This window comes from Parastagonospora nodorum, assembly GCF_000146915.1.
Source record: "Parastagonospora nodorum SN15 chromosome Unknown scaffold_17, whole genome shotgun sequence".
Lineage (NCBI taxonomy): Eukaryota > Fungi > Ascomycota > Dothideomycetes > Pleosporales > Phaeosphaeriaceae > Parastagonospora > Parastagonospora nodorum.
In genome coordinates this window covers 638,598-651,391 of record NW_001884565.1, presented here as the reverse complement: position 1 = coordinate 651,391, position 12,794 = coordinate 638,598, and the positions used below count along the sequence as shown (strand labels likewise).

At 53.5% G+C, this 12,794-nt stretch overlaps 8 protein-coding genes across 8 annotated transcripts; 3 read left to right on the top strand and 5 right to left on the bottom strand.

The window, feature by feature from the left end:
* Nucleotides 1–162: 162 nt before the first annotated feature.
* SNOG_10694 (hypothetical protein) lies at nucleotides 163–922 on the top strand (the record flags this gene model as incomplete). Its single annotated transcript, XM_001800903.1, has 2 exons — nucleotides 163–503; nucleotides 554–922. 2 exons carry the CDS (start codon nucleotides 163–165, stop codon nucleotides 867–869), a joined length of 657 nt encoding a protein of 218 aa, XP_001800955.1. The 3' UTR covers nucleotides 870–922.
* On the bottom strand, nucleotides 917–2,038 carry SNOG_10693 (hypothetical protein). Its single transcript, XM_001800902.1, has 6 exons — nucleotides 1,945–2,038; nucleotides 1,802–1,886; nucleotides 1,694–1,754; nucleotides 1,596–1,646; nucleotides 1,503–1,542; nucleotides 917–1,228 (listed from the first exon to the last, which is right to left on the bottom strand). Exons 1-6 carry the CDS (start codon nucleotides 1,975–1,977, stop codon nucleotides 1,118–1,120), a joined length of 381 nt encoding a protein of 126 aa, XP_001800954.1. The 5' UTR covers nucleotides 1,978–2,038; the 3' UTR covers nucleotides 917–1,117.
* Nucleotides 2,039–2,173: 135 nt separating this feature from the next.
* Nucleotides 2,174–3,355, top strand: SNOG_10691 (hypothetical protein). Its single transcript, XM_001800901.1, has 3 exons — nucleotides 2,174–2,293; nucleotides 2,538–2,667; nucleotides 2,734–3,355. Exons 2-3 carry the CDS (start codon nucleotides 2,553–2,555, stop codon nucleotides 3,060–3,062), a joined length of 444 nt encoding a protein of 147 aa, XP_001800953.1. The 5' UTR covers nucleotides 2,174–2,293; nucleotides 2,538–2,552; the 3' UTR covers nucleotides 3,063–3,355.
* A 1,403-nt stretch (nucleotides 3,356–4,758) lies between these two features.
* Nucleotides 4,759–6,473, top strand: SNOG_10690 (hypothetical protein; the record flags this gene model as incomplete). Its single annotated transcript, XM_001800900.1, has 3 exons — nucleotides 4,759–4,975; nucleotides 5,175–5,372; nucleotides 5,425–6,473. The coding sequence occupies 3 exons, from the start codon at nucleotides 4,759–4,761 to the stop codon at nucleotides 6,471–6,473; spliced, it is 1,464 nt and encodes a 487-aa protein (XP_001800952.1).
* SNOG_10689 (hypothetical protein) lies at nucleotides 6,218–7,766 on the bottom strand (the record flags this gene model as incomplete). The annotated part of the gene is made up of 3 exons (XM_001800899.1): nucleotides 6,218–6,469; nucleotides 6,695–6,764; nucleotides 6,850–7,766. 3 exons carry the CDS (start codon nucleotides 7,764–7,766, stop codon nucleotides 6,218–6,220), a joined length of 1,239 nt encoding a protein of 412 aa, XP_001800951.1.
* A 625-nt stretch (nucleotides 7,767–8,391) lies between these two features.
* On the bottom strand, nucleotides 8,392–9,591 carry SNOG_10688 (hypothetical protein; the record flags this gene model as incomplete). Its single annotated transcript, XM_001800898.1, has 1 exon — nucleotides 8,392–9,591. The coding sequence occupies one exon, from the start codon at nucleotides 9,589–9,591 to the stop codon at nucleotides 8,392–8,394; it is 1,200 nt and encodes a 399-aa protein (XP_001800950.1).
* A 51-nt stretch (nucleotides 9,592–9,642) lies between these two features.
* Nucleotides 9,643–10,189, bottom strand: SNOG_10687 (hypothetical protein; the record flags this gene model as incomplete). The annotated part of the gene is made up of 2 exons (XM_001800897.1): nucleotides 9,643–10,075; nucleotides 10,140–10,189. 2 exons carry the CDS (start codon nucleotides 10,187–10,189, stop codon nucleotides 9,643–9,645), a joined length of 483 nt encoding a protein of 160 aa, XP_001800949.1.
* Nucleotides 10,190–12,272: 2,083 nt separating this feature from the next.
* Nucleotides 12,273–12,626, bottom strand: SNOG_10686 (hypothetical protein; the record flags this gene model as incomplete). Its single annotated transcript, XM_001800896.1, has 1 exon — nucleotides 12,273–12,626. One exon carries the CDS (start codon nucleotides 12,624–12,626, stop codon nucleotides 12,273–12,275), a length of 354 nt encoding a protein of 117 aa, XP_001800948.1.
* Between the last annotated feature and the right edge of the window lie 168 nt (nucleotides 12,627–12,794).

Below are 12,794 nucleotides of genomic sequence, written 5' to 3'. Positions count from 1 at the left end.
AAGGTTGAGGAGTCGTTCGCGAGGTGCATATTGTGAGGAAGCGTGCGTGGCTCAGCACACGGGAAGAGTGAGCTGATCGGTCCGAGATGTGACAAGTTGATCGATTGGACGAGCGGCAAATACTGGGGGAGTATAAGTTAACGTAAGACGTCCTGTAGATCGATGGATAAGTTCCACAATTCCTTTCAAACAACCATTCCTTTTAAACAACCACTCCTTTCGTCATCATCGCATACTCTCACCTGGTGTGAGCTGGACTGTCGTTTTTATCTACTTTTTGTTACTCGCAATATACCTCGCACCACTACCGGAAACATGAAGTCCTTCGCATTTCTCTGCCTCATCTCCGTAGCTCTAGCAGCTCCAAGCCCGCTCTCTTGGCGCATCAAGGCCGCCGCACCAGCTGCGCCCGCTGCGCCCAAGGTCAACTGCACCGAAGTCCAGGCCAAGCTCGAGAAAGGCATTAAAGCCAACCTTGACATCCAAGCCCAGGAGCTCCAAGGGTATGGCTTTCTCTAACTTTCCCTTGATTCTCATATTAACAACTCTTCAGTGTGCACGCTCTGCAGCTCCAGGGCGGACTCGCGGAGTTTGAGACTACGCAGCAATCCGTATTGAGCATCCAGCAGAAGGGCATCACGATCCGCGCCGAAAACCAGAAGCTGGCCGCAGAGATCAAGAGCCCAGCTGCCGACGGTTTGGCGATCGTTGCTGGCGCGCAGACGAAGGAGATGATGCAGGTCATGAGCTTGAAGGGTACGGCGGCAGATGAGGCAACACTGAAGCTGTTGGTCCAGGAAGTGCAGGACGGCACGAAGCAGAACCAGAAGAACCTGGCAGCTGCTACAAACCAGACATGTACGAAGTAATCGTAATATCACCGACGGCACAAGAAGGCGACATGGTTCATGAAATGAGTGTTCGGATTCTGGGTCGAGTCTATGCCGCAAGACCAGCATTTCATTCCCTATCTACGCACAGAGATCTCGAGAGTATTCCATCCCAAGCCCCTGCTCAAATTCGCGTTTCGTAGACTGTATAAATCCTCAATTCCATATTGTATATTGCCCGATTCTCGAGCCACGTTATGATCGTGTCGTGAACTATCGTGGAACGCCTAGATCTGGAGGCGCTCGACCTTGTCCTTGAGGGTCCTGATCTGGCCCATCAGGTCACTGGCCTCGTTCGTGGTGATGGAGGCAGCGATGACGGGACGCGCGACGCCGCACTACGATAAGTCAGTATGCGATTAATGAAAATTGCGAATGAAGTGACACGCGAACTGAAGGGAATGGCTACTGCGAAGCTCCAAATGCCAAAGCTCTATGCAGTGCACAAACAGACACATAACCTCTCAGAGACTGGCGCACATCTCTTCGAGCTGCTCGTCCGCATGCTGAGGGCGTATGGTTCGGTGAAGTGCAGAGATAAGATTTGTTATCGATTTGAAGACTCCGAGGTGGCCATCACGCCTTCGATTCGCATGTGCGGAGAGGACTTACAGCTCTGCCGAGAGCCATCTTGGATGGGACGTAGACGTAACTAATGGAGCAAGTCAGCGAATGACACAGTATTTGTGGTCGGAGAACACATACGGGACGTTCTTGTCTTCACAGAGAAGAGGGAGGTGGAGCAAGATCGCGAGCCTGCGCATCGTCAGCAGAAGTCTTACAATGGAGCAATCAATACTCACGGGCTGGTGTCGGCAGCCAGGATGATTAGTTCGCTGATGCCCCGGTTGAGCGTCTTGGTCGCTGGAATAGTTAGCATTAATATGGTTAATTGGAAGAGATGAACTCACCTTCATTGGCGCCTTTCTTGATTTGCCTGTAATGCGTGCTCTGCTGAACGAGGTCGAGGATCTCTTGGGAGAGTGCTTGGTCCGCCTGAATGGGAGTCAGTGATCGTCCTTGTGATAGAGTAACTTTTATTCAAAAAACCGACCTGGGGCCACGCTGCGCTGTTGTCTTCGGCCATTTCGAAAGGTTTACTGTTTTGCTCGCCCGTGGGGGGTTCACTGCTGTGTGGATTGAAGAGTGGTGGTGATAGTTTTCAACAAAAGTTCGGCCAAAAAGATTCCAAGCGCTAGAGGCCGGCTTGGCGGGTCACGTGCTGTGACGGCTAGCGCGCGAAGACTGCATCGCCAGCCATCGTCACCACTCACCTCAACATCACATCCGCTCTCGTCGCAGCTCCCACGACACCCGTCCATCTCCAAACACATCTCCCAACCATTACCGACGACCCGTCGACTACATAAACCACGTCCACGATGCCTTCAGAACTCTGGTGAGTCGCCCTGGAGCTCCAATGAGGAGACGTAGGCAGCTCCAGCTCGCCTCCGCGCAGATGAGCTGGAGCTTGCCATCGTCATTCCGACTTTGGAAGAGCGCTCTTTCCTATCTGGTGTGATGAATGAATGCTAATGCAACCTTCGCAGCCCCGTGTATGCCGTAAGTACGCGAGAATCACAGCTCCGCCACGCCTCCCCTTAGTCGTCATCGCAACGCGATGAACCGTTTTCTAACACGCGATAGCCCTTCTTCGGTGCGATGGGCTGCACGTCTGCCATCGTCTTCGCATGTTTCGGTGCTGCCTATGGCACCGCCAAAGCCGGTGTCGGTGTCAGCGCCATGGGTGTCCTCCGCCCTGACCTGATCGTCAAGAGTATGTCACTAGACCAAGACGAAGCTCGCAGAGTCGATCACCACGCAGTGAGCTAATACAACCCAGACATTATCCCCGTCGTCATGGCTGGTATCATTGGTATCTACGGTCTCGTCGTTTCCGTCCTCATCTCCAACGGCCTGAAGCAGGACTCGTCGCTCTTCGCCAACTTCATCCAGCTCGGTGCTGGTCTCGCTGTCGGTCTCTCCGGTATGGCTGCTGGCTTCGCCATCGGAATCGTCGGTGATGCTGGTGTCCGTGGAACTGCCCAGCAGCCCAGGTTGTTCGTCGGAATGATTCTCATTCTCATTTTCGCTGAAGTCTTGGGTCTTTACGGCCTCATTGTTGCCCTTCTCATGAACGCCAAGGCTGGTGACGAGAGCAACCACTGCTAGACAACCGACACTATATAGGATTGCAGCTACGGCAAGCTCCTGCAATCAACAACGGCGACGCGTATTTCGGCGGACAAATCCACGTTTACATGACGCGCATCCCATACGTGCGCGGCATGTTGTATGTCTACACCTGTGTTCTCTTTTGGAGTGTTCCGAGCCACAAGAAAGAGAGCTAGAATGAGAGGAGAGGTGTCATCTGGGGACGGTAAATAATGGCTTCGAATGACGAGCACTTTGCGATCCATTTGACGGCGTGTATTTTAGGGTCTCATCAATTTCATCTGCGCTTCAACGAATTCATCTGTTCTTCGGATCCAGTCCAGATTCCTCTGATGGGTCCATGTTCTCACCATTCTTTGCGGCATTTGTGCCCGACACTATACACATTTGCTAGCGCTAACTTGTGCCGACTGACAGCTTAGGCTTCGAAGCAAGGCTGGTAAACCCTACGTCAATCACGCGCTCGACCAAGAATGGTGCTTTTTCCCACGGCATGTCACCAAATGTACTATACCATAAGTCTAGACGTGCCAACAGAAACAAAAAACACTCAGTTACACCGGTTGGATATGCCGAACGAGTTTGCCTTGCGTCGCACGTTGGCTTGCTCAGGGCTGACGAGCATGTGGTACAAGGCAGCCTCTCTAACCACATGACTTAGACAGGACAGAAAAACAAACATGTCCATGGAGTATACTATGAGAAGAAGCACCGGGGCACGAGCGATAACTTCGCTGAGTCTTGCTCCGCTTGTACCTCGTGAAAGCCAACTGCCGCTCGGCAGTATTGACCGCACGTCGGCCAGCTTCCACCGATAGCTCTTTTTCACAATATCGATACTGGAGGCAGTAGCAACGTCGCGATTATTACCGATGCCATTGATGCGCCAAGATGGTCCTATTGTTCCTGCGGGAAGCTCTCCGTTTGCAGCTCGGCGGGCCGCGCGATAACCTTATTTCATTGTTCTGGAGTCTTACGTTCCACTGTGGCTGCCGTGTAGGTAGTCACTTGTATCAATGCGGATTAAGCCCCGGCGCGTGAGTAGTACAGCGGCAGGTCCCAGCGAGGACATTTGGTACAGACGAGGTAAGTTTTGCACACTTTCAGTAACTGAGTGAGTCTCCGATAGGCTGTGAGTGTTTCATTGGTCCTCATTGACGTCGATCAGCAGTCGCCTGGTACACTAGCGGTGCGGAACCTATAGGATGCTCCCGGTGCGCACTAGCGACGTGCCTGTACCATGGTACAGTGTCAACCACGTTATGTCGAACCACAAAGACGGTCATGACGGCCTGAAGCCATCCAATACACTACAGGATATCGTGCCTCATCCATTGTATGGTGTTTCTTTCTTCTAGGGCATTCTCTACAGCGCTATGTGTGGATCAATACATCGTGAAGTAGGCACACAAAGCACAATGGCTTATTGACGATGACGAGAGCGTCATAAAATTTCGGCCTGTGGAAGGTGTTGAGGTGAATGGGCGCACTGGCGCATGATCTAGGACAGAGCAAGACACTGTGACACGAATTCTCACTGACTTTCATTTGTATGGCGCACATGAGCAAAACATCATATAAGACGCTGTCCCCAAGTATGGATTCGAGCATCACAGCACAGCTTCTTAGCAACAGTCGCTTCATCACCTTCCCTGTGATCGCTATCTGTTAGCAATATCTTCTCTTCTCCATCATGGGTTTTACATCCAAGCTTTCCTTGGCCCTCTCCTTGGCTGGCTACTCAGAAGCCTTCTTCCGCATGTCATGCCCTGGCCGCGTTGTCCGCGAACGCATTGATCCCATTGTAAACCCAGGTGCCATCGCTGGCCATGTACACACTGTATCTGGCGGTGCGGGGTTCTCAATGGATATGACATATGCAGACGCTCGGGCAGCCAAGTGCTCTTCTTGTACTATCAAGGTAAATACCCCTCACAGACTTCAAACCTAATTGCTAATAACGACGATAGGAGGATATGTCAAATTACTGGACTCCCCAACTCTACGTGCACAAGAAAGACGGCACTTATTCACCTGTACCTGTCGTTGGCGATCCAAGAGATGTCAATGGCGGGATGGCAGTGTACTATCTCCAACGACCATCACCAGCTACCGAAAACCTGACTGCGTTCCCCGAGGGCTTCCGCATGCTGGCTGGTGACTCTGGCAAGCGCGATGTCGGTGCAAATGATCTAGCCACCAAGGGTATATCCTTCAACTGCCTGGGAGCCAACAAGCCCGAGACAAACAAGATCCCCGACTACCCATGCCCAGGCGGCCTTCGCGCCCAAGTATTCTTCCCCAGCTGTAAGACACTCCATGCAATCTGCACTTGAGATGTATCCTAACCGCCACCCAGGCTGGAACGGCAAAGACCTCGATACACCCGACCACAAATCCCACATGTCTTACCCCAACAGCCAACACTACGACAACGGCCCTTGCCCTGCAGGCTTCCCGATCCACACCATCTCTATCTTCTACGAGATTCTCTACGACACGGCTCTCTTTGCCGACCAGTGGAACGGCACCCAACACCCCTTCGTCTTTGCTAACGGAGATGCAACCGGCTATGGCTTCCACGGCGACTTCTTCAACGGCTGGGACGTGCCCGTCTTACAAAAAGCCATCGACACCTGCACTGACGCCTCCGGCAGCGTCGAGAAATGCGCCGTCCTAACGCAATTCACCGGCGCGGAGACGCAGGCATGCAGCATCCCCACCACCGTTAAGGAGACCATCGACGGCAACCTGTCCAAGCTGCCAGGCTGCAACACGCCCTCCTTCGGCCCTGCCCGCGCAACCAAAGAGACTTGCGACGACGCAGCCACCCTCGGCGCCGGCACTCAGAACTTCCTCGACCTCACATCCACACTCAAATGGTCGTATGCCGGTTGTGGAGGCGACAACATCGGCGACCGCGCCTTCCTCAATGCCTCCACAGGTGCCGACGACATGACGATCCAAACCTGCATCGCCTTCTGCGGCGCGCGCAATCTGCCCTACGCAGGCCTCGAGTACGGCCGCGAGTGCTTCTGCGCGGATAAACTGGACCCGCGATACGCGCCCAAGGATGGCATCATGGGCAACTGCAACTACAAGTGCGCGGGCGACGAGAGTGGGATCTGTGGCGGGTGGGCGGCGATGAGCATCTATAAGAAGTGTGCGGATGGAGACAGCTGTAAGAATTGGGATATCAAGTATGTTACTCCCCAGGCTAGCAGTTCGGCGGCGAAGGTGGTGGCGAGTTCGACGGTGGGGAGCTCAACGGCGGCTAGCTCGAGGGTTGCGACTTCGACAATCCTGGCGACGGTGACGAAGACTTTGGCTGCGGTGACGAAGACTTCGGCTGCGGCGACTGCGACTGCGACGGCGGCGAGGAGGCATGCGAGACAGGTCAGCTTCTAGTTGGGCTTTAAAAGTACGAGAGGGCGAGAGTGTTGGAGAGTGTGCTTTCATGACTTATGACCACCGGCCAACTTCTAGGTTGAGCCGCGAGAACACGAGAGAGAAAATGTGTGTGGGAGAGTGTTGCTTTTTATGACTTATGATCGACGACTGGGTTTTCTTGGTTCTCAAAAATGACTTTTTCTCTTCTTACATATATATATATATATATTGGTTCGTACTTTGTGGAATGAATTTCGGTTTCGCTTCGACATGGCTTCTTTCTGACACTTGTATGCCTCAGACTCCCATCTACTTGCCCCCCGGAAATACCAACCCATTATCCTGCCGCGCTTTATACAACACATTGAGAATATCCCGACTCAATTTCTCATACTTGCTCACTGCCCCCGCATCCCTCTCCTCAATACATCTCGCAAACTCACTTGCCTCCTCTTTCAGATTCAATTCCGCCGGCTCCTTCGCGCCCGCTAATTCAGTCCTGCTCTTGTTCTTACTATCCCACAACACCACGCTCTCGATATCCGTCACTGTAGGGATGACCAACGTGCCCTTCTCCCCGTAAATCTCCGTAGGCGCATTGCTGTTGTAGATCTTGCTGTGGCACAGATATACCGTGAAGGAAGGGTATGTGAGGATGAGTTTGCCCGCGCCATCTGCGCCAGTGGCTACTTTGACTGGGAAGTATGTAGAATCCTGCGGTGCGCCGAATAATTCGATAGCCGCTGCGACGCAGTACACGCCCAAATCCACCAGCGCGCCGCCGCCCATTTCGAGGTTGAAGATGTTGGGCGTTTCGCCGGCGAGGACTTTTTCGTAGCGGGAGGAGTACTGGGCAAAAGTTATGCTTGCGCCGTACAAGGGGCCGAGTTTGGAGATGGCGGATTTAAGGATTTTGAAGTTTGCTTCTTGGATGTGGCGGAATGCTTCGATTAAGATGACATCCTTGTCTTTTGCGATTTTGAACAGCTCGTCGAGTTCGGAGGGCGTGCTGCACGATGGTTTTTCGAGGATGACGTTCTTCCCAGCGAGCAGCATCAGTTTCGCTTGCTCGTAGTGCAGGATGTTGGGCGAGGCGATGTACACGGTTGAGATATCGGTGGACTTGGATAGCTCCTCGAGTGAGGTGTACAGAGCGATTTTCTTGTCTTCATATTTTGCCGCAAAATCTTGCGCCGTCTCTTCTTTACGAGAGTACACGGCTGCCAAGTTCCATTTTGAGGTGGCGTGGGCGGATTTGACGAAGGAATGCGTGATCCAGTTTGTGCCGATTATGCCGAAGTTAATGGGCATTTTGGTGGTTGCTGGGGTGAGGTGGTGGAGGAGGATGAAGGCGGGGGTTGAGAGAACTGAGGTGTCATGCAAAGGACAGAAATCCTTTAAGCCTCAAGTTCAAATAGTCTTCGCTTGTTGAAGTTCTAGTAAACGCGTAGCGGGCAGTCGCGTTGCAACCCCACTACAAGACGGGAACTCCGATGCCTCGACCTATGACATCAACGGCTCTCATTGGCCCGCTGTTACGATTACCGAATTGGGACAGCAGCTCAACTGTTGAGCCTCACTATTCCTGTGAATTAATTACAAAGCACGTCATGCCATGTCACGCAGCAATGCACTGTCACATGGCAAAAATCAACGAATGTGTCATATGTTCGTATTCGAGGTCGTGTGCTACTGTGTGCAGCAATCCTCCAGAGTAACTAGATATACAAGGGCAAAGCTTCCATATACGCAGGGTATCATGCTAGTGACGACGTTCAATGTCGTGGATATTTCGTACCATGTGCAGGAAAGGAGGCGGGAAATGCCTATCATTATGCAGGCAAAGAGCAAAACCAGCAGAAAGAAACAGCCCAGTTCCATGTAAACGCCAGTGTATGCAGTAAAGGAAAAACTCATGCATCTTCGTCTCGTGTGCTCAATCTTCCCAGATGGTCTCAAGGTCCAGGTCGCCGCGCCTCTCGGCTCCGCAGACACTCCAACGCTTTCGCGAGTCCCTCTTGCCGAAGCCAAAGGTGCGGCCGCGGTCAGGAATATCGAGGCTAGAGCGCCTCATGTCGCCGCCGTCTTCACGGTCAGCAGCGGCCTTCAGCTTGGCGATGCGGTCTGCCTCGATAGCTTCCTCTTCTGCGTCGGGGCTGTCTTCGATGGTCTCGAGCGATGAGATGGAGGGGCTGCGGGAGCGCATCGAGGTCGGGGTGGATGGCACGGAGGACGAGGCAAGCGAGGAGGGATAGTGCTCGTTGGTGAACTTGGCAGGAGCGAGGAGAGGCGAGGATGCAGCAGATGTCGGCGTGCTGACAGACGGCGTGCTGGTGGCTGAAGCGCCAAATGGTACGTAGACCTGGTGGAGAGGCGATGCTGGTCGTCGTCGGCGCGACAGAGAGCCGGTGCTGCTGTACAGGGTCGACACGCTGGTGCCGGCGCGGGGGGTGAGCTCCAACTCGGCGTCCTCGGAAATGTCGCACACGCTTGGTGAGCCCTCGAACGACCCGAGCGAGGCTGGGCGAATGCCAGAGCTGCGTGGTCCTACATTTAAGGGCCTGGGCTCTGGACCGCGTGGGCTGCGGGTCCGCTGTGGTGACCGCATGGGCGAGGAAGGACTGGCGAGCGGCTGCGGGGTTGGCGAGAGGGAGAGCTGTCCATGCATGACTGTCGGCAGCGAGTGGGCTCGGGTCATGGGTGGTGCACTGAGCGAGGCCGAGCTGCTGTGGGAGCGCAGGTGCGTGCGGGAGTAGGGCGAGCGGTTGCGAGGTGGTGGTCGGTACGACGAGATGTCCAAGGTAGGGTCCGTTTGCGAGCGCGGCGTGGTCGGTCGCCGCGAGGAGATGCTGTCGTCGGAGGTGTTGCTCAGCTGGCGGGAGAGGACGCTGGTGTCACTCATGCTGTCCGTGTCTTCTGGAATACTCTCTGCGCGCTTGGCTGGGAATGTTGCAGCCGCTATTGTAGGCTCTGGTAGGGAAGCAAGTGTCTTGCTTGGGGTTCGGACAGGCGTCGGTCCTGAGGCGGTGGTTGCAGACGTCTTCATGGCTTTGAGGCGCTGGACGACGTCGTCGGTTTGGTTGTTGTTGGTGTTGTTGTCCTGAGCTGCAGGCGGCAAGGACGTGAAGGGACTCATGGCAGCGAGGAGGGTGAGCACATAATAGTCTAATACTCTGGCTGCCGGCTTTCAAGGGCCCGAGGTCGGGCTAGCACAGGCACCAAGGTCGACGGTGCATGTCAGGGAGACGATCGTCTGGTCGTGTCCGTGTGCCAACCGCTGGACGCCCACTGCACCTTGCGGTGTTTCAGCCGCCGGAAACTGACTATCGGGCGCCTTTATTGGTTGCAGGATGCGAAATTGTTTGGCCCGGCGCACTCTGCGTGCGGAGAGCGACAGGAAGCGTGCGAGCGTGCGAGGACGGCGCAGAAGCAGCCCCAGCACTGGCCGACGTGTGCGAAGAATGCTGCTGAAGCTCGTCGTGATGCGGGCCTGCGACTGCGCTGAGGGGCCACCGCCGCCGTTGGTACCTGCCGGCGCGGCGCTAGCTGCGAGAAATGCTTCTGGGGCAGTCGCGACCCAACTGGGCACGCAGGAACCACACAACCACAACAAAGAGCCCCTGGAGCACGATTAACCCGCTGACAAACACCTGCACGTTAAACAATGCACTATATCCTATGCACCAGCAACTATGCTTGGGAACATCACCGCTGTTGTTGCCACGCTGCTGCATCATGTCGCCATTCAGCCGCCGTGCCCCAGAGCGGCTACCCGCCTCGGGGACCCTGAATTTAGCAGACGGGCGTGTTCTGCTAGTCCTCGCCAGGAACAGAAACAGGTCTCTGCGTCGCCGAATTCCACACCCAGTCGTCCCGAATCGAGCCCCCGCCAAATGAGACCAGCGCCATATCGGGCCCGAGTATTCTATTTGCAGGTGCCTGAGATCTGAGGCTATGCGGTTTCGAGCCTGCTCAGGGGAATTGTCGTGATTCATGCTACAAGCGCAAGCCGCGGCACGGTGTTTGGGAAGTATTGCTTGCATGAGCCATCTCATTATTGGACCGACCCTGCAGCATTTCCCCAGATGCTGCACAGTGCATGCGCGCCTTTTTTCATTTGTCTCCTGATTCCTTCCCCCGTCGATCAACGTCACCGTCCCGGACACCGGGCATCATTTACCAGGAACCAGGCTGTATTGTAGGACCGACACACAACACGGAAAGCCCATCGTCATAATAGAGAAATTTGCCTCGAACCGTATTCCCTAAAGGAGGCCGCGGAACGTTTGCCGAGGTGTACATGCACGACAGGAACTTCATGACAACAAGAGGGGGTAAATATGTATGCTTTGGGAGACGCAAAATTGCGCTGACATGGGGATCGCATATTTGTTCAGCGATCGATGGTTACTGGATATGCTTTGCGAGACAAGAGTTGAGTCGAGCCTGGGATCGCAGTTTTGCAGAGTTCACTGCGGAGGCAGCGAGGTTGACTCTAGTGCATACACATCGACGACGCAAACTCCGGCTATCCTTGACCCTTAATCTGCTGATCCTTCTACAATCCGAGACTAATACAAGGCAAGATAAGCAACTTGAAGAGACGACGAGGATTATCAACAAATATCAAATTCGAGCCCTTGATGTAGAGACGTCTAGGCTGACAATCAACAAAAACGCAGGACGAAGGCGCAACTTCTTATCTCTGTCTGCACCTCCGCGCGTCACTTACGTCGTAACATACCGTCCTGTCCAGCGCGAACATCCTTACATACGGTTTCTCGGCAGAAGAAAAAGAAACGGAAAAAATATACAACAGCGGGGATTCGCCAGTAGTCACCCACCTGACTACTAATCCGCCAGTGCGCTGCTTAAATATAACTAAGTAGAAGCTATATTAAATTACTTATAATATTTAATCTATAGAGTACTTGCAGCACGGGGGGCTCTGCGTGTCGCAGAGATGTACGTTAGAGATAGTTTGAAAGAACAGAATGCTTCAAAAACGTCATTGGCAGCCCCAATGCTGTATGCGAGACCATGAATAAAGACTCTGAGCAAGCAACAATGCATGTCATTTTACCGCTGATATAGGCACTTTTGAAACCCAAATTGTATAGTCTCCGATCCGGCGCATCGCCTCTACCAGCCCAGAATCCAGCATTTCTCATACTGATTCAGTAATAAAAACTTTCAAAGAAGAAATGGTGCTGTTCGGGGTACCTGACTGTATACGTGGTCATCACTCTACTCTAACAACCGCACAATATCCTCATGTCCCAATTTGCGAGCAAGATCCAAAGCCGTCAACCCCACCATGTTCCTGTACTCCTTGGCCGCGCCTTTCTCTAAGAGAAATGAGACTGCCTCAGTATGGTGGTTTTTCACCGCACAATGTAGCGCAGAGCCCCAATCTTCGTCCTCTCGTTGCGAAGGAATGATCTCGTATCTTCCGTACGGGTGTGCATTAACATCAGCGCCTCGATCCAGCAGCTGCTGCATAATGTCAATGCTGCCTACACTAGCAGCATTAAGGAGTGCCTTAGGCGCCTTTTCTAGCGATGCGTCATGTGCCAACAACAGCGCTGCCATATGCCTGTCATTTCTTGAACAGGCTATCTCAAGCGGGTTTTCGTTCGTCTGGGTGGTCTCGTCCACATGGGCGCCTTTTGACAATAGATGTGCAGCAACTTTTAGGCAAGCTGTACTCGCCCATCGGGATATTCTGGGCCTGTCTCCGCTCGAAACGGCAAGGAGTCTGTTTACCTGTCAATTAATTCTGCGCGTCAAATGGTCTCGAGAAGGGTAGCGAAAGGCTTACACAAGAGCGCTTCCAATATGATCAAAGTGCTCGTTGACATCCCAACCGTGCGCTACCGCCACATCGATGGCTTGCGTATTCCACCCGTTTTCTTCACGTGCCCCGTCTGCGATGTACATGATAGTGCTATCACCCCACCTAGCACCACGCTTGAAAAGCTCCTCAGCCATGTCATACCGGGCTAGCTCCAATGCTGTGCTGAGGGCATCGGTCAATCCCGGACCCCGCTGCAAAGCATTAGGACCTTCGGCCTCGCGTGTCGACAGCATTTTCTGTAGGGCAGCGAGGTCGTTAGATTTGATAGCGGCAAGCATTTGCGTGTTGAAGTTATCGTCGTTGTTATCCGTCATTGCTTGAGTGATGTGGAGGATAAATTTTGAATGTGAATAATTTTCGCCGTTGCGATTTGGAAATCGAGAATTGCGGGCTTGGCAGATAGGATTAAGCTGGAAAAATGGTAATAGGTTGGAGGGAAGAAGTCGAGGGCGGGAAGTCTTTCTAAGAAGCGGTCTCTTTAG